Source organism: Somniosus microcephalus, chromosome 16 (genome assembly GCF_052327205.1).
Source record: "Somniosus microcephalus isolate GS21.2 chromosome 16, FLI_Smic_1.0, whole genome shotgun sequence".
In the NCBI taxonomy this organism is placed as follows: domain Eukaryota; kingdom Metazoa; phylum Chordata; class Chondrichthyes; order Squaliformes; family Somniosidae; genus Somniosus; species Somniosus microcephalus.
Genome location: NC_141002.1, coordinates 18,359,264 through 18,379,182, shown reverse-complemented (window position 1 = coordinate 18,379,182; position 19,919 = coordinate 18,359,264). Strand labels below are relative to the sequence as shown.

Below are 19,919 nucleotides of genomic sequence, written 5' to 3'. Positions count from 1 at the left end.
GGTGTGACGATGTCTGTTGGCCCTCCTCCGTCTGGCCATTCCTGGCCCTCTCTCCCTCCGTCTCTGTGCCCTTTCCAGATGGTCGAGCAGCAGGACGTTCCCCTCCAAAGCAGCCCCCATAATAATCGATAACAAGAAATTATACAGGGTGTAAATGCTCACCAGCAGCAGGGTGATGGTCTGAAGGCTGAAGGTTCTCTAGCAGCGCTGGGTCACTAGTGATATGGCTCTCAGAGTGCAACTCTGCAACTCTGTGAAAATCTCAAAGAAGTTGTGCTCCCAAAATGGCTGCCGCTTTTATACCAGTGCAGTCCCCTTTAAAGTGCGCCCCCCCTAAGCCCGAGAGTGACTGGGGAACGTTCCAGTAAGCTGTCGTTATTAGCGCCAGGCGGAACGAAGGGGCGCACCACTGAATTTCCGGTCTGGGACGCAAAAAAGGCGTTGCACACTGAAATGACGTCATGATCTGCCTGCACCCGCGAGCGGGCGCTAAGATTTAGCGCCGGCGCTAAAACCCACTCAATATGGCAGGAGGCGCTGGGTTCGCTGCGCCCGGCTGAAAATTGGCTAACGCCCCACTTCTCGGCCTCTTTAGGCGCTAATCGCTGACGCTACCAAACGAATTTCTCCCCCAAGATGTCTTACTGCAATTATATAGGGCCCTGGTGAGACCACACCTGGAGTATTGTGTACAGTTTTGGTCTCCTTACCTAAGGAAGAATATACTTGCCATAGAGGGAGTGCAACGAAGGTTCCTAGACTGGTTCCTGGGATGGGGGGGATTGTCCTATGAGGACAGATTGCGTAGACTAGGCCTATATTCGCTAGAGTTTAGAAGAATGAGAGATGATCTTATTGAATCATACAACATTTTTACAGGGCTTGACAGGGTAGATGCAGGGAGATGTTCCCACTGGCTGGGGAGTCTATAACCAGGGGTCACAGTCTCAAAATAAGAGGTCGGCCATTTAGGACTAAGATGAGGAGAAATTACTTCACTCAGAGGGTGGTGACTCTTTGGAACTCCCTATACCAGAGGGCTGTGGAGGCTCAGTCGTTGAGTATATTCAAGGTAGAGATGAAAAGATTTTCGAATATTAAGGGAATCAAGGGATATGGGGATAGTTCAGGAAAGTGGAAATGAGGTAGGAGTTCAGCCACAATCTTATTGAATGGCGGAGCAGGCTCGAAGGGCCAAATGGCCTACTCCCGCTCCTATTTCTTATGTTCTTATCCTTAAATCAGCCAATGTATGTTAGACATGCCTTTAAGAAGCCCCCCCTCCCCCACAGAGGCCTGCCTATCTCTGAAGCCTGGGGATTGAGTGATGCTGCATTCAGGCTCAGTTGCGATGTCCCCCTGTGGACACTCACTGTTACAACATAGAAACATAGAAGCTAGGAGCAGGAGTAGGTCATTCGGCCCCTCCAGCCTGCTCCACCATTTAATGCGATCATGGCTGATCATCCAAATTCAGTACTTTCTGCTATCTCCCCATACCCCTTGATCCCTTTAGCCTTAAGAATTATATCCAACTCCTTCTTGAATATATTTAATGAATTGGCCTCTACTGCCTTCTGTGGTAGAGAATTCCACAGGTTCACCACTCTCTGGGTGAAGAAATTCCTCCTCATTTCTGTCCTAAATGGCTTACCCCTTATCCTTAGACTATGACAACAACACATGAAGAATCGTTCCATGTGTGGTGGAGGCCTGAGTAACTGTACCCCAGCAAGGCGTCAAAAGGCTTAGATATATACCTGAAAGGGACAAATTCTCTGGGCTATGGGGAGACAGCAGGAGTGTGGGATTAATTGGTTCGCTCTTTCAAAGAGCTGGCACAGGCACGATGGGCCGAATGGCCTCCTCCTGTGTTGAATGATTCCATGACACCAGAAGAGGGGGGAAATTTAACCAAAGAGAAATATTAGAAGCTACAATCTAGTGCGAGTGGTATTTTTTACACGGTTTAGATTAGACTGAACAACTCAAGTCTGTCTGTTAGTCCTGGATAGGAAAAAATAGGAATTAGAGACTGAAAGTGGACGGATAATGAGGGAAATATGAGTGACACATCCACTCACCTAAACATTAACTAAAAGTTGTCATTTTACCTGTATTTTACTGAATTCCATTTTAATCCTTTTTTCCCTCCTGAATTTTTTCCCCTTTACCCCATACTGAGCTAGAGTTCATGAGTTGCCAGACACATTCCGATGCCTCACCCAAGTAGCCTTGGAAACGTTGGCCTTGACAGGAAGTGTCTGCAAGTTGTTTGAACATGGAAATAATTGCCATTACCCATTGAGGTTTTTAATTAACTTTCAACATCAATAAAGCAAACATCAGAAACTCCCGCCCTGATCCCAGCCCTGCCCCGGTCTGGTTTGGAACTTGACAAAAGGTCCAGCCCTATCTGGAAGCAGTAACTTCAGTTCATTACCCAACGGGTTCACTGATTCCCATCACACACCTGTGCAGACAGATCCATTCCAGGTGTAGCCAGTCACACAGGAGCATCTGAAGCTTCCGTCCTGCTGGGTACAGGAGGCATTGGGTCCACACGGATTGTTGAGACACACGTCACTAACTGCAGACACAAAATGAATGGTTGCGTTTTATAAGAAATCGCACTTGAGCATTCAAAATAGAATCGATTTGGTTACGAGTAAGGAAGAGTGGAGCTATTACACTGCTGGGTGTATACCATCGGCCATCAAATAGTAGGAAGGAGAATGAGGAGCAAATTTTCAGGCAATTTGCAGAAAGAACCAAGAAACTCTTGTTCGGCCCCAGCTGGAGTATTGTGTTCAATTCTGGGCCTCACACTTTCAGAAGGATGTCAAGACCTTAGAGAGGATGCAGAGGAGATTTACTAGAATGGTACCAGGGATGAGAGACTTCAGTTATGTGGAGAGACTGGAGAAGCTAGGTTTGTTCTCCTTGGTGTTGAGAGGGTTAAGAGGAGATTTGATGGAGATGTTCAAAGTAATGAATGGTTTTGATAGAGTAAATAAAGAGAAACTGTTTCCAGTGGCAGAAGAGTCGGTAACCAGAGGAGACAGACATCCGGACAGACTGAGGGAAGTTGGGTGAGCAATTGTGGAGGTTCTGGCCACAGTCTTACAAACCTCCTTAGATATGGGAGTGGTGCCAGAGAACTGGAGAATTGCAAATGTTACAAGCCTATTTAAAAAAGGGGAGAGGGATAAACCCGTCAAATACAGGCCAATTAGCCTAACGTTGGTGGTGGAGACATGAATCCGGGACAAAATTATTTGGCACTTGAAAAATATGGGTGAATAAATGAAAGCCGGCACGGATTTGTTTCAGGGAAATTGTGCTTGAATAACTTGATTCAGTTCTTTGATGAGGTAACGGACAGGGTTGATGAGGGTAGTGTGGTTAATGTTGTGTATACGCACTTTCAAAAAGTGTTTGATAAAGTACCACATAATAGACGTGTGAGCAAAATTGAAGCCCATGGGGTTAAAGGGGCAGTGACTGTGTGGATACATAATTGGTTAAGGGACAGAAAGCAGAGAGTAGTGGTGAACGGTTGTTTTTCAGACTGAAGGGATGTATACAGTGGTGACCCCCAGGGGTGGGTATTCGGAGCACTGCACTTTTTGATATATATTAATGACTGAACTCGGATATACAGGACATCATTTGAAACTTTGCAGATGACACGAAACTCGGAAATGCTGCAAACAGCGAGGAGGACAGTAACAGACTTCAGGAGGACATAGACAGGTGAAATGGGCAGACATATGGCAGATAAAATTTAACGCAGAGAAGTGTGAAGTGATTCATTTTGGTAGGAAGAATCAGGAGAGGCAATATGAACTAAATGGTACAATTTTAAAGGGGGTGTAGGAACAGAGAGACCAGGGCGTGTATGTACACATGTCTTTGAAGATGGCAGTACACGTTGAGAAGTCTGTTAAAAAAGCATCTGAAGAATAAAGATGGAAATGGGGACGATTTCCCCCTGGGAAGATTGAGTGTCAGTTACCTGTACAAGTCCTTCCATCTCCAGTGTGTCCAGCCCTACACACACATTGGAAAGAGCCGGGGCTGTTGAAACAGGAGGCCGAGCTGTGACAGTCGTGGCTTCCACTTTGACATTCATTCACATCTGAAGTTTAGAAGAAAGGAAGAGTTCATTGGAGGCTCCCCAGCTTTGTGAATCTTAAACCTTATCCTGTTACACACCCAGATTTAGGCTTGAACCTCATGACTCTTTTAAAAGATGTGTTTCGCCCCTCTATTGGTTCAGAGGGTAAAGGCCCCATGTGGTGTAGCACTGAGCCTCACAGCCCAGGAAGGTCCCAGTTTCGATTCCTGGTCTGTACGGAGTTAGCTGAGTTCAGTTGGGGCAGTAGTTGGGTGTTAGACCCGATCTCAGCTCTCCTGGGCTGGGAGGGGAAATCACTGATAGTCCCCACTCCTGATTGGTGCCCAGTGACTCCGGGTGGAATGTGTGTGTGTGTAAACATCGAGTGAGGACCGGATCAGGCCCATTGTGATGTCCCCCTGTGGACATTCACTGTCTACAATGACACATAATGAATGATCCCTTGTGTGGTCGAAGCTTGAGCAACTTTACCCCAGCAAGGAGTCAGTGACATCAGGGGAGAATAGGCTGGTGAAAAGGAGGGGACATTGGTAGCACCTGCTGCCTGGCCTCTAGGTACCAGTTTTTTTTTCAAATTCATTCAGCAGGTTAGGACAACACTTCAACGATTCAAATCTCCATTCTAGACTCGGATACAAAAAGAAATTTCAAGGCAAATACTGAGTGAAAGTGTACTGATAATGAGGGAAATGTGAGGGACTCCTCCACTCACCTACACATTCTATTTTTTCTGAATCTCTTTTTCCCCATTGCACCCTCCCAAGCTGGATACAGTTCAACAGATAGACTCCCAAACTTTCACCAAGTAGCAATTCTTCATGCCTGAATGTTCGAACACGAGGAGATTCACTGTTGTTGTTAAGGTTTTCAATTAATTTTCACCATGAGCAAAGTAAACTTCAGAACTGATGCCCTGAACGCAGCCCTGCCCCGGTCTGGTTTGGAACTTGACAAAAGCTCCACCCCTATCTGGAAGCAGTGACTTCAGTTCATTACCCAACGGGTTCAATGATTCCCATCACACACCTGTGCAGACAGATCCATTCCAGGTGTAGCCACTCACACAGGAGCATCTGAAGCTTCCGTCCTGCTGGGTACAGGAGGCATTGGGTCCACACGGATTGTTGAGACACACGTCACTAACTGCAGACACAAAATGAATGGGTGCGGTTTAGAACAAATCGCACTTGAACATTCAAAGATAGAATCAATTTGGTTAGAAGTAAGGAAGAGAGGAGCTATTACACTGCTGGGTGAATACCATTGGCCATCAAATAGTAGGAAGGAGACAGAGGAGCAAGTTGCAGTAAAATGCAAGAAGCTCTTGTTTGACCCCAGCTGGAGTATTGTGTTCAATTCTGGGCCTCACACTTTCAGAAGGATGTCAGGGGCTTGGAGAGGATGCAGAGAAGATTTACTAGAATGGTGCCAGGGATGAGAGACTTCAGTTATGTGGAGAGCCTGGAGAAGCTGGGGTTGTTCTCCTTGGAGCAGAGAAGGTTAAGAGGAGATTTGATAGATGTGTTCAAAATCATGAATGGTCTTGATAGAGTAAATAAAGAGAAACTGTTTCCAGTGGCAGAAGGGTCGTTAACCAGAGACAGATTTAAGATGATTGGCAGAAGAACCAGAGGCGATATGAGGAAACATTTTGTTAGAGTGTTGTTGTGATCTTGAATGCACTGCCTGAAAGGATGGTGGAAGCCAGTTCAATAGTAACTTTCAAAGAGGATTGGACAAATACTTGAGGGGAAAAAAATTACAGGGCTATGGGGAAAGAGCAGGGGACTGGGATTAATTGAACAGATCTACCAAAGATCAAGCACAGGCACGATAGGCCAAATGGCCTCCTTCTGTGCTGTGTCACTCTATGATTCTATTCTATGATTTAAACTTTAGAGCAGTGAGAATGGGCGACTTCAATTATCCTAATATAGACTGGGCTAGTAACAGTGTAAAGGGCAAAGACGGGGAGGAATTCCTGAAATGTGTACAAGAGGACTTTCTTAATCACCATGGATCCAACCCAACAAGGAATGGAACTGTGCGGGATCTAGCTCTGGGGAATGAAGTGGGGAGGGTGGAGCATATTTCAGTGGGAGAGCATCTGGGAAACAGTGATGACAACATCAGGTTTAGAGTAGTTATGGAAAAGGACAAGGAAAAATCAAATGTGAAAATATTCAGCTGAAGGAGGGCAAATTTCAGTGAGTTGAATAGGGATCTGGCCCTGGTGGATTGGAATCAAAGATTGGCAGGTAAAACAGTTAATGACCAATGGACCAGTGTTTTGTAAAGGTTTATCATAATTTCCACATTTTTGTACTCTATACCTCTTTTCATGAAGCCCAGGATCCCGATGAAATGGGCAGACACATGGCAGATATAATTGAACGCAGAGAAGTGTGGCGTGATTCATTTTGGTAGGAAGAATGAGGAGAGACAACATTAACTAAATGGTACAATTTCAAAGGGCGTGTAGGAACAGAGAGACCTGGGGGTGTAGGTACACAAGTCTTTGAAGGTGGCAGGACATGTTGAGAAGGCTGTTACAAAATCATCTGAAGAATAAAGATGAAAAGGGGACGATTTTCCCCTGGGAAGATTGAGTGTCAGTTACCTGTACAAGTCCTTCCATCTCCAGTGCGTCCAGCCCGACACACACATTGGAAGGAGCCGGGGCTGTTGAAACAGGAGGCCAAGCTGTGACAGTCGTGGCTTCCACTTTGACATTCATTCACATCTGAAGTTTAGAAGAAAGGAAGAATTCATTGCACAGCAAGGTCCCACAAACAGCAATGAGATAATGACCAAATCATCTTTTAGCGGTATTGTTTGAGGGATAAATATGGGCCAAGACACCGGGGAAAACTCCCCAGTTCTTCTTCAAAATAGTGTTGTGGGATCCTTTACCCAAGAGCACTCATCTGAAAGATAGCATCTCCAATAGTACAGCATTCCCTCAGTACTGTACTGGCGTGCCAGTGTAGGTCTTGTGCTGAAGTCTCTGGAGCGGGGCTTGAACCCCACGACCTTCTGACTCAGAGGCAAGAGTGCTACCCACTGAGCGACGGCTGACACCAAAGCAAAAACCTGAATGGCTGCAATTTCAGCCAATCACATTGTTGCTCTATTTATTTTTAAATAGTTTCATCAGCAATTTTTATTTCTGACCCAGGTGACAATAGAAAGCGGTAGAAGTAAAATGTATTGAAGCGATAACAATTGCAGAAAAAACTGTGGATAAAACTTGCCTTATCCTTAAGTCAGCCAATGTATGTTAGAAATGCTTTTAAGAAGCTCCCCCTCCCCCACAGAGGCCTGTCTATCTCTGAAGTCTGGGGATTGAGTGATGCTGCATTCAGGCTCAGTTGCGATGTCCCCCTGTGGACACTCACTGTTACAGCAACACATGAAGAATGATCCCCAGTGTGGTGGGGGACTGAGCAACTGTACCCTAGTAAGGGCTCAAAGTCTTAGATATATATCTGAAAGGGACAAATTCTCTGGGCTATGGGGAGACAGCAGGAGTGTGGGATTAATTGGTTAGCTCTTTCAAAGAGCTGGTACAGGCATGATGGGCCGAATGGCCTCCTTTTGTGTTGAATGATTCCAGGACATCCGGAGAGGAGGAGAGAAAATTTAACCAGAAAAAAATAGTAGAAGCTACAATCTCGTGCGAGTGGTATTTTTTTTTACCAGGTATAGATTACACTGAACAACTCAAATCTGTGTGTTAGATCTGGATAGGAAAAAAATGGGTATTAGAGAGAGAAAGAGGACGGATAATGAGGGAAATGTGAGCGACACTTCCACTCACCTAAACATTAACTAAAAGTTGTCATTTTTTCTGTATTTTACTGAATTCCCTTTTAATCCTATTTTCCCCCTGACTTTTTCCCCTTTACCCCATACTGAGGTCAAGTTCATGAGTTGCCAGACACACTCGGATGCATCACCCAAGTAACCATTATTGAAACGTTGGCCTCGACAGGAAGTGTCTGCAGGTTGTTCGAACATGGCAATAATTGTCGTTACCCATTTAGGTTTTTAATTAACTCTCAACATCAGTAAGGCAACTGTACCCCAGCAAGAAGTGTAAGGTTTTGCAAGAATTTCAAAAATTTCCACAGCCTCGAAGATTATTTTTTTGATTAAAGAAAACCTGGGTGGAATATACCTTAAAACCCCAGGGTATCAAAATGGCTGTCAGACCTCATGGCAGAAGACAAAAGACAGCCTGCTTGTATATCTACAAAGGATTTGAAAAAAAACGCCAGCCTGTGTGAATGCATGAAGTACTTGAAACTGTCAATCAACTGCAGTTTAGGAAATTCCACCCACAGGACAATGGATGTTTGTTTACAGAACTCTCTACAATGTTGACACAAAGGCTTATGTACTTAAAGCTCTCAATGTGTCCGTTTTCACCTCCCCTATTAAGTAAAAGAGTGCTGTACTAAGCAAAAGTGTGCTGTAGTAAGCAAAGGTGTGCTGTATTAAGTATAAGTGTTGTATTGAGTAAAAGTATGCTGTATTAAGTAAAAGTCTGCTGTATAAAGCAAAAGAGTGATGTACTAAGCAAAGGTGTGCTGTAGTAAGCAAAGGTGTGCTGCATTAAGTAAAAGTGCTGTATTAAGTAAAAGTGTGTTATATTCATTATTTTTGATTTATTTCTTTTATTTCAATAAATACTGGTCTTCTTTGCACCCAACACCAGGTTATAGTCCAACAGTTTTATTTGAAATCACAAGCTTTCGGAGCGCTGCTCCTTCATCAGGTGAAGTGGAGAGATGCATAAAAACACAACTTATATAGTCAGAGAATAATGTCAGATGTTTACAGGTAATCTTTCTAACTGCCATTTATCACACCTCGGCAGAGAGATAATCACAGCAATCAAAGGTGTAAATGGTGTCCAAACAGGTCCGTCAGGAAAACATTACATCAAAGAACAATGAGGTGGGGTCACAAGGGATCAAATGTTGCAGATGCTGGGGTCTGTTTGAAAAACAAAAAACAGACAAAAAAACATTTTTTTTTGCTGGAAATCACAGCAGGTCTGGCCGCATCTGTGTAGAGAGAACAAGCCAATGACGACTCGAGTCTGGTGGGGTTACATGTAGCGTGACATGAACCCAAGATCCCGGTTGAACGGACACCACGCAACAATCGCCAGGCAGGAGCGTTCCCTCCCAGTCGGGGAACACTTCAGCAGTCAAGGACATTTAGCCTCCGATCTTTGGGTAAGCATTCTCCAAGGCGGCCTTCGAGACACACGACAACGCAAAATTGTAGAGCAGAAACTGATAGCCAAGTTCCGCACTCATGAGGACGGCCTCAACCGGGATCTTGGGTTCATGTCACACTACATGTAACCCCACCAGACTCGAGTCATTGTTGGCTTGTTCTCTCTACACAGATGCGACCAGACCTGCTGTGACTTCCAGCAAAAAAAAATGTTTTTTTGTCTGTTTTTTGTTTTTCATACAAACCCCAGCATCTGCAACATTTGACCCCTTGTGACCCCACCTCATTGTTCTTTGATGTAATGTTTTCCTGACTAACCTGTTTGGACACCATTCACACCTTTGATTGCTGTGATTATCTCTCTGCCGAGGTGTGATAAATGGCAGTTAGAAAAATTACCTGCAATCATCTGGCATTATTCTCTGACTATATAAGCTGTGTCTTTATGCATCTCTCCACTTCACCTGGCGAAGGAGCAGCGCTCGAAAGCTTGTGATTTCAAATAAAACTGTTGGACTATAACCTGGTGTTGTGTGACTTCTTACATTTGTCCACCCCAGTCCAACACCGGCATCTCCACACCATGGCTTCTTTGCACCCAACCACGAGTCTCGTTTTGTCTACATCGCTACTGAATAAGTCCGGCGGTCAGAACCAGAAAAGGGGAGCGATTCGAAATGCACGGGGCTCTGGAGCAGCTCAGATACTTCTGACTGGCCAGAGACAATAACCCCAGAACCCCCCCTATTTCTACAAAATGGCGACCGCGGCAGGACCGTCGGCAACAGTATGCGATGTAGCAGATGGTGGTTTGGGTCTGGAGAGAGCAGCAGTTATTGGGTTCCTTTTTATCCCACTGATCTGTTTGTGGTTAGGTTCCCACAGGCTTAGGGAAGTTAAAGCAGAGAGTTGGGATAAGGAAAGGGAGATTGAAGAATACCAGGCCAAGATAGAGCGCCTGGTGGTCCAGTTTAGAGAGGGCAAAAGCCACACGAGGTACGAATTAGAGTACCTGAAGTGCCTAGTTGCAGAGGCCAAGAGCAATGAGATGAGGGTGTGGGAGGAGAACGCCCGCCTCATACAAGAAGTAAAAGAGCAGGAGGAAAAGGTTAGGGAGGTAAAGGCAGCATATAAGCTGGCCTGCGACCAAAGGTTTGAGGAAGCAGATCACGGCTCCTGCAGGGAAGAGATAGAAAGCTTGAATATGGCTTTAAAGAGGGCAAAGGGGATGATATGCCTTATCAGCCCGAAGATAGGCCAGTTGGACTTTACCGGCAACCCAAATAGAACCGTCCCACAGGCAACACCCAGAACAAGGTTGGTCAGGGAATCAAAGGTCCCACGACCGCCACCCACAGCTCCGAGCTTTCAGGAGCTCTGGCAGCAAAGGGGGGTGGAGAATGAGGTGGTAGAGGAATCACAGCAGGCTCCGCTAGATAGGCCGGGACCAGGACCAGTGTACCCCCTCCGACAACGGAGGTACGGTCCGCCCGTTGATGAAGATGACCCAGGGGCCATCCAGAATCTATTTGTGGTGCCGTATGGCACCCACCAGCTCAGGGACATGGTTAGCCACATCCCCAAGCTCACTAAAAAGGGAGACCCCCTCTCTACACTTCAGGGAGATAGAGCAGGCAGCTTGTGTTAATGACTGCGATGACGCGGAGCAAGCAAAAATGCTGCTGTTTTCCCTGGCAGGTGATCTCCTCCAGGCCCTATCTGGCGAGTACAAAAGGGGGCAGAAGGATTATAATGGTCTGAAGAATGAGATATTGGAGGCCATGGGACTCAATGATGGTAGTCCGTTCGCCCGGGTAGAAAGAACGGTGCAGCTCCCAGGGGAGTCCCCACAGGCGTTCGCAGACAGGCTGTGGCCAGTCTACCGGAGCGTGTGCCCGGGAATGCCAGGGTGGGCAGCACTGAATCAAGTCCAATTGACTCACTGGCTCCGTTGTCTTATGACAAACAGCCTGCCCCAGATCCAAGCCCAGGTCGTAGCTTGGTTTGACCCCCGAAACCCCCAGACCACCGAAGAAGCGGTGATCCGCCAGCTCACAGTAGCCTTCAGAAACATGAGGGGTATCGAGATGCCCCAACCCAAGGGAAAAGTCCATGAGGTTAAACCTGGGAGCCAGAGTAAGAAAGAGTGGCACCAGGAGGGGAACCATCCCTCTCAGGCTAGGTTAAATTGTTATGGGTACGGGAAAGATGGTCACTGGAGTAAAGACTGTAAAAATCCTTGGAAGGAAAAGGGAAAGAATCCCACAGCCCCAATCCAAAAGGTAGAGACAGGAACTCCCCCCGCCTCGGTCGAGTCACTATTGGAGGCAGTGCGGTCTCTTCTGACTGGCCAGGGGAGAGTAGCAGCCACCACCGGTGCTTTGACCCCGTCTGCCCCATCCCACTCCCAGCAATGGCTAGAGCCAGCGCAACCTGTGTCCCTGCGAAAATGCTGAGGGGAGCAGGCCCTATGATAAGATGGGGGTGAAGATGGTGCAGGGGAGATATTCAGTGGACACTGGAGCCTCCAGCACGGTGGTCCACTCGGAAGACCTGACCAATTCACCCCGGTCTAACAAGGTCCCATTTAGCTTAATGGGACCCACAGGGAAACAGACAGCTGGGAGTGAACCTGAGGTCAGAAATCCACAGCCCGCAGCAGGTACAAGGTCACAGGCTGCACAAGCAGGCACTGTGGCTTGTGCTAGGGGAGGAGCCATTCATGACCAGTGTAAATTGTTTAAGCAGGGGTACAGGGAAGGAGAGTTCTGGGACCCCTGTAGAGCAGGTCCGGTAGCTGCAATCCGGGACAAGGGAGGCACACAGGGGATAGTTTTGGCCCCGGACCAATAGCAGGTCCAGGCCCAAGATTACGCCTTTAAGGCCGCCCTGGTAAGGGAAAAGGATTTAGAACAGGATTACTGGCAGGCTGCCAGTTATATTAAACAATGCAGGTTGTTTAAGCTGGAGGCAGGGAAACGGGCAGCTGGGATTGAACCTGAGAATAGAAATCCTCAGCCTGCAGCACGTATACTCACACAGACTGCACACAGAATCACAGAATCACAGAAACCCCACAGTGCAGATAGAGGCCATTTCGGCCCATCGAGCCTGCACCGACACATATCCCACCCGATCCCAGTAACCCCTACACCAACACATATCCCACCCGATCCCCGTAACCCCACGTATTTAATCCCCCTAACACTAAGGGTCAATTTATCATAGCCAATCAACCTAACCCGCACATCTTTGGACTGTGGGAGGAAACCGGAGCACCCGGAGGAAACCCACGCAAACACGGGGAGAATGTGCAAACTCCACACAGACAGTCGCCCGAGGCCGGATTCGAACCCGGGTCCCTGGCGCTGTGAGGCAACAGTGCTAACCACTATGCCACCGTGCTGCCCTGTCACGTGCGTGAGGGGAAAAGTTCCCCAGCACTTGGCCCGAGCGATTCCCCCTCTCTTGTGGGACTCCGGGGAAGAGCCTGAACCAGGTTTTAGACCTGAAGGGGAAGACTCTCAGCCACCGGCAGCCAGTGGCAAGGGATTGCCTGTCCCCAGCCCAGGTTTGGGAAGGGAGGGACCCGAGGGAGAAGGTCCCCAGCCTGCAAGGACTGTGACCCGAGCTAAGGATCCGCTCGCCAGGGTAGCCCCACCAGCGACACTCCCTAGGAGGTGTCTTCAGGTACCCCAGCCTAAGAAGGTATGGTCACCGTCTTTCCAGTGGAATAGGGCGGTCTCCCGAGTCAGGGAGTAGCCAAAAGACAGAAGTCCCCAACCAGCAGCCATAAGCTGCGAGGGACTAGAAGTTGGGGTCAATTCAACCACGCTGCAGGGAACAGCCTGTGGCAGCCCAAACAAGGATTAGGCTGACTGCCTGGAGATGGGTGGCACTTGTATATAGCTTTGTTCAAGTAATGTGTATAGAGGGTTAAGTTAGAATGTGTTAATTTTAATTTTACATTGCAATTCGGTAGTGTTAATTATTAGAGTATAAGTCTTAAGCATGGTACCGTTCCAGAGTGTTGTCTATGTGAGTCGAGGTCGCGGGGCCCAATCACATTCCCCCGAGCCAGGGAACCTGGCTAGATCTATTTTTTAAAAGTCTTTTTCAGAGTTCCAGAAGGTACAGCGGACCATCGTGTCTTTGGATGCTCGAGGAAGGAAGCACCCCTAGCCCACGAAGGGGGTGGTCTGCAGGAGGCAGATGTCCACAGCATTTAAACTGTTATTGGAAATCTGATTAAGATTAAGAATTCACAAAAGCTTGTTAATTATTTTATATTTTGTATTACGTACTGGGCCCAACTCCAAAGGAAATAATGTGTGAATTTAGTTCCTAACTGTGAGATTGTACTATTTGTTTAGAGTCAATTGAACAAATTGCATTTGCCTATGAATTGTTGTGTTTGTAGATTATGAAAGTTTGAAAAACCTTTATGGCTGAAGGATGGTGCAATTTATTAAAGTGTCAGGCAATTGCATTTTTTTTAAAAAGGGGAAGCTCGTTTTCTTCCATTTGTATTTTTAACAGGTATGTTTTGGCTTGGTGGTAACCCCATTGAAGATGTTGTATCTTGTTAAAACTATGTCACAAGTGGTGCAGGGGCATTGGACCCCTCCATGCTTGAATTATTGTGAATACTCAGTGGTGCAGGGGCATTGGACCCCTCCATGCTTGAATTATTGGGAATACTCAGCGGTGCAGGGGCATTGGAACCCCTCCATGTTTGAATTATTGTAACTAATCTTGCTTTTCTGTCGATAGATGCCTACCGTGTACTGCGATTCTCTCTGGGTAGGGGAGATGAAGGTGTCGGGGATCAAAGATAGATATAGATAAGTATAAGGGAAGGTTGTTTGTGGGTGGTCAGAAATTATTGCTCATCTTTGGACAGGATACTACAAGCAAGTTTTAGTATCCGATGGGGGACTGTAAGGTTTCACAAGAATTTTGAAAATTTCCACAGCCCCAAAGATTATTTTTTTGATTAAAGAAAACCTGGGTGGAATATACCTTAATACCCCAGGGTATCAAAATGGCTGTCAGACCTCGTGGCAGAAGACAAAAGACAGCCTGCTTGTATATCTATAAAGGATTTGAAAAAAAAGCCAGCCTGTGTGAATGCATGAAGTACTTGAAACTGTCAATCAACTGCAGTTTAGGAAATTTCACCCACAGGACAATGGATGTTTGTTTACAGAACTCTCTACAATGTTGACACAAAGGCTTATGTACTTAAAGCTGTCAATCAATTGTGGTTGGACTGACCACAGGACAATGGGTTTGTTTACAAACCATTTGAGTGCTGTTGACTGAAATTCAGTAAAACATTTAAACTGAGCGAATACCAGTCAAATGAATGGGGTAATACATTCAAACCCATTGCAGTCAATGGGGACAGTTCGAACCCTTTTGTATAGCCCAGATACATCCGGATTTGGGCGCGGAGATTACGGCTCCGAATGGGGTATAAAGATAACCTCTCAGGAAGCCATCTCTCTCTCTCTCTGCCGCCTCGCCTCCATGCTCTGCCTGCAAGAAGAACAACTCAACAGCTCGCCCAAAGAAGTGTAATACCAGCAGTTACTTTTAAATACTGGGGTATCTTCACTTCGGGGCGGTGAAGAATCTAAGACCGCAGGAACACGGAGCAGGCGTTCACTGGTGAGCATAAGATTTTCTGGCCCATTTCAAGGCAACCTAGATAGGTATTAGGGGTGTGAATTAAGGGGAATTTTGTTAAATTGTAATTTTAGTCAATTTTCCCTCGATGTGTCCGTTTTCTCCTCCCCTATTAAGTAGAAGAGTGCTGTACTAAGCAAAGGTGTGCTGTAGTAAGCAAAGGTGTGCTGTATTAAGTAAAAGTGCTGTATTGAGTAAAAGTGTGCTGTATTAAGTAGAAGTCTGCTGTGTTAAGCAAAAGAGTGCTGTACTAAGCAAAGGTGCGCTGTAGTAAGCAAAGGTGTGCTGCATTAAGTAAAAGTGCTGTATTAAGTAAAGGTGTGTTATATTCATTATTTTTGATTTATTTCTTTTATTCCAATAAATACTGGTCTTCTTTGCACCCAACCAGTCTCGTTTTGTCTACATCGCTACTGAATAAGTCCGGCGGTCAGAACCAGAAAAGGGGAGCGATTCGAAACCGCACGGGGCTCTGGAGCAGCTCAGATACTTCTGACTGGCCAGAGACCATAACCCCAGAACCCCCCCTATTTCTACAGAAGTCAACAACTTAGATATATACTTGAAAAGGACAAAATCTATGTGTTATGAGGAGTCAGCAGGAGTGTGGGATTAACTGGACAATTAATCCCTTTAAGATGCATGGCCATACTGCCACACGGTGCTCTAGGGATTGCGCACAGCTGGCTTTTCATTGTAAAAACCACGCAGGCCTGTTATTGTGAATGGCCTGCGCAGCTGGTTAAAGGGGCCGCAAGGCGCCAAAAGAAATTAGAGGGAACATTGGCCGTAACCATCTTAAATCAGCAGCTACTGTGCAGCGATGTCATCTGTCCCGGTTTCCATCGTTACAACCTCACTTGGGCTCAGAGATAATCAGGCCCATGTAAGAGGCATCCAGGGTTTATGGGCACTGGGAAAAGGAGGAAGTAAATCTCACCCACCCTCCCATGCTGGGTACAGTTCAACAATTGTTGACACCCTACAACACCTCACCCAGGGTGTTAGCTTTGACAGTAACTGTCAGTGGGATGTTTCATTGTGAGGGGAATCATGCCCATTGCTAAACTTTTCAATTCATTCTCATCATCAATAAAGCAAACTTCAGAACTCCCGCCCCGATCGCAGCCCTGCCCCGGTCTGGTTTGGAACTTGACAAAAGGTCCAGCCCTATCTGGAAGCAGTAACTTCAGTTCATTACCCAACAGGTTCAATGATTCCCATCACACACCTGTGCAGACAGTTCCATTCCAGGTGTAGCCAGTCACACAGGAGCATCTGAAGCTTCCGCCCTGCTGGGTACAGGAGGCATTGGGTCCACACGGATTGTTGAGACACACGTCACTAACTGCAGATATAAAACAAATGGGATGGTTTAGACAAAATCACAATGCAGCTGAATACAATCCCCTAAACATGTTACTGGCGCTATAGACCCATGAGTGATACAGAGCATTGGAACCAGTCCTCTCGTTACTCAGTTTACTCTCAATTGAAATACCTTGCTCTAATTGTCTAAAGGTGCGTTCGTTTCCCCTGGATATTTCATCAATTTTCACTCCTCCTTCGTGGAATTAGCAGATCACAGTGTGTGTGCCAATGGGGAGCCTGCAATTTTCTGGAGATGCTGGACGAGGGAGGGGTAAAAATCACAGAACGCCCTCTTCTAACAGTGACGGCCCACTTGAAAGTTCGCAGTTGTGGATTGTGAGAGAGCAGAATTGTACTCTGCTTTAATTCCCACCATGAAATACCAGCCTGCTGTCTCTCACGGTCAAGGCTGTCCCATGATGAATGGATACTTGGAGGAGGTACTGGGGGTGGAGTTGTAGCTGAGTAAGGGGGACAGCTTCAGGAGGGGATGGTGGGAGGCAGCTGGACAAAGAAGGAACACAGGACTGATTTGCAACCATCGCTGCTTTTTACAGTAGGATCGGATACATTGGGCAGTTTATTTCCCACCTTTGAACTTATGTAAAAGTTTGAGTTGTGTATGAATTTATTGCTCCGCTTCCCCACTTCTTTACTCAACAAGAGGTTTTATTTTGTATCCGCAATCACATTTCGAGGCAGTCACACATATTTCAGGGTTCAGACAAACCTCCCAGCTCCTCAAAATTTTACAATTATCAATAAAGGGTTCCCCCAATATCTCAGTTGGTTCAGGCAGTGAGCAGCTGTGTCACACACACCAAGAGGCTTCCGAATATGATTCCCATTCTGCGCTGGAACAGACTCCCAGGTATTGGGGATATAAATTAAAAATAAAATCGAAAGAATAAAAAGGGAAATGGGGAAATTCTCCCCAGGGAAGATTGTGTCAGTTACCTGTACAAGTCCTTCCATCTCCAGTGTGTCCAGCCCGACACACACATTGGAAAGAGCCGGGGCTGTTGAAACAGGAGGCCGAGCTGTGACAGTCGTGGCTTCCACTTTGACATTCATTTACATCTGAAGTTTAGAAGAAAGGAAGAGTTCATTGGAGGGTCCCCAGATTTGTGAATGTTAAACATTATCCTGCTACACACCCAGATTTATCTCCACATATTTCATCTCCAATCTTCTGCCCCTCTCACCTGAGTTGCTTGTTCTCAGCTAGGGTGGCAGTAGGGGAGTACAGTTGACTTCAGCGACTCGAGATGAGGGAGGGGGACAATCAGACAGGATGCCAACTCTCGACACAGTGACCCCCCTACTGGAAATTCCAGGTGTTTGGATATTGAGGACAGGATTGGGCTCGGCTACAATGTCCCCCATAAGTCAGTAACTTGGTGATGCTCTCAGCCTCACATGAAGAACGGTTACATGGGTGAGGTCCCAGGGGCCTGGAACTATAACTAAGTGAGAGTAAGCAGCTTCCGGAGGGAGCAGGAGAAAAAATTGGGAATAGGATGAGACAGATTTTGAACTACAGCAGATATTAGATCCTGGTCATGGACAGCAGGCAGCTTACTGGCCATTATTAAGGACACTGGTTAACTTTACCACCTTGACTTGTATTAGACAAGCACAGCTCCTTCTTACAAGTATTACAATGTATTACTAAGTATTTACAGCACAGAAACCAGTGACCCAGTGCGTGTGTGAACATCGAGTGAGGAGAGAATCAGGACCAGTTGTAAAGTCCCTTGTGGACACTCACTCTCTACGATGAAACATGAAGAAAGTGCGATGTGGATCAATGTAACTGTGCCTCAGCAAAGCGTCAATGACATCAGGAGGGGAGGGGAAAATTGGCAGGAAAAAAGGGAGAAATAGTAAATCCTATAGTCTGGTCTCTCAGTGTCAGCAGTTTCTAGTTAATTTGTTGACCAGGTAAAGATTATACTAAACAATCCGATTACTGTTACAGACGTGGATAATAAAGTATAAAAATTGAGTTACTCAGGGAAATGAGAGTAATGTGATAAACAACTCCACTCACCTAAACATTAATCATTAACTCAACCGGTTATATATTTTTTTCTGAAACCCCCTTTTACTCTTTCATTTATCTGCCCCCATTACTCCTTCCCACTCCCCACAATGATACAGTTTAACAGGACCCAGAAAGGCTCCAGCATTCACCTCAAGCCCATCCCACACCCAGAGTGACCATTCTTCATGTGTGATCCTTGACAGTGAATGTAAATAGACTTTTTGACTGTAAGGGGCCTCATAGTTGATTGTTTAAGATTTTCAATGAATTTTCACCATCAGCAAAGCAAACTTCAGAACTGCCGCCCTGATCCCAACTTGACAAAAGGTCCAGCCCTATCTGGAATCAGTAACTTCAGTTCATTACCCAACGGGTTCAATGATTCCCATCAAGCACCTGTGCAGACAGATTCATTCCAGGTGTAGCCAGTCACACAGGAGCATCTGAATCTTCCATCCTGCTGGGTACAGGAGGCATTGGGTCCACACGGATTGTTGAGACACACGTCACTAACTGCAGACACAAAATGAATGGGTGTGGCGACACGCCACCACTGGACACAATCCGCTCACGGCGGTACGGACAGTTTAAGCAGACACCCCCAACCGGGGGCCCTTTCCTCCAGCAACTTGTTTCCCACAGGGACAGGCTGCCAGGAGCACTTCCTGTCTGGGGAGTATTTAAGTCAGGCGCGGGCTCTTCCAGTTCCTGTTTAGAACAAATCGCACTTGAGCATTCAAAGATAGAATCGATTTGGTTAGAAGTAAGGAAGAGAGGAGCTATTACACTGCTGGATGTGTACCATCGGCCATCAAATAGTAGGAAGGAGACAGAGGAGCAAATTGCAGAAAAATGCAAGAACCACTTGTTTGGCCCCAGCTGGAGTATGGCAGGTGTAGGGGGTGTCTTGTGGCGTGTGCGCCCAGTCAGCTTCACCTCTGACTGTCCCTTGAGTGGTTTGAATCGCTCCCACACCCCTGGGTTCTAGACACCGGACTTAGGTACAGGCGGCGATGCAGAAAATCGAGTAGACAAGTGGTTTGGTATAAGAAAACCAACATTTTATTAAAAGCAGAATACAACAATCTTATGAACAATTACTGGTATGGAAATACAGGCATATACAATAATTACACTCATATGGGAATGGGGAACACACGGCACATCGAGGGAAAAACAACTACATTAACAATCCCCTTATCCTTATCCCACCCCCTATACCTAACTAGATTAAACTATGAGGGGCCATGAATTCATGCTCACCAATCCAAAACCTGTTGCTTTAACGGTTGTGAGTTTTGAGGTCTGTTTCTGCTGTCCTTTGGGGTACCCCGTCGCCACGTGGTCTCAGGACGTGGCACTGAAGTTGTTGCTGTGACACACCTTCCCTCTCCTCAGCTACCGTCGTTGTCTCGTCGC

The 19,919-nt window shown here is 46.4% G+C and overlaps 1 protein-coding gene across 1 annotated transcript in view; it reads right to left on the bottom strand.

Annotated features, from left to right (window-relative positions):
• LOC147105997 (uncharacterized) overlaps positions 1–18,042 on the bottom strand; it is a 297,066-nt gene extending 279,024 nt beyond the window's left edge. Inside the window, exons 1-5 of the mRNA XM_086009782.1 lie at positions 18,036–18,042; positions 16,314–16,430; positions 6,762–6,884; positions 5,168–5,284; positions 2,474–2,590 (exon numbers count right to left, since the gene is read on the bottom strand). Coding sequence (XP_085865908.1) covers positions 2,474–2,590; positions 5,168–5,284; positions 6,762–6,884; positions 16,314–16,430; positions 18,036–18,042 — 481 coding nt within the window. The remainder of the gene's footprint in view (positions 1–2,473; positions 2,591–5,167; positions 5,285–6,761; positions 6,885–16,313; positions 16,431–18,035) is intronic.
• Between the last annotated feature and the right edge of the window lie 1,877 nt (positions 18,043–19,919).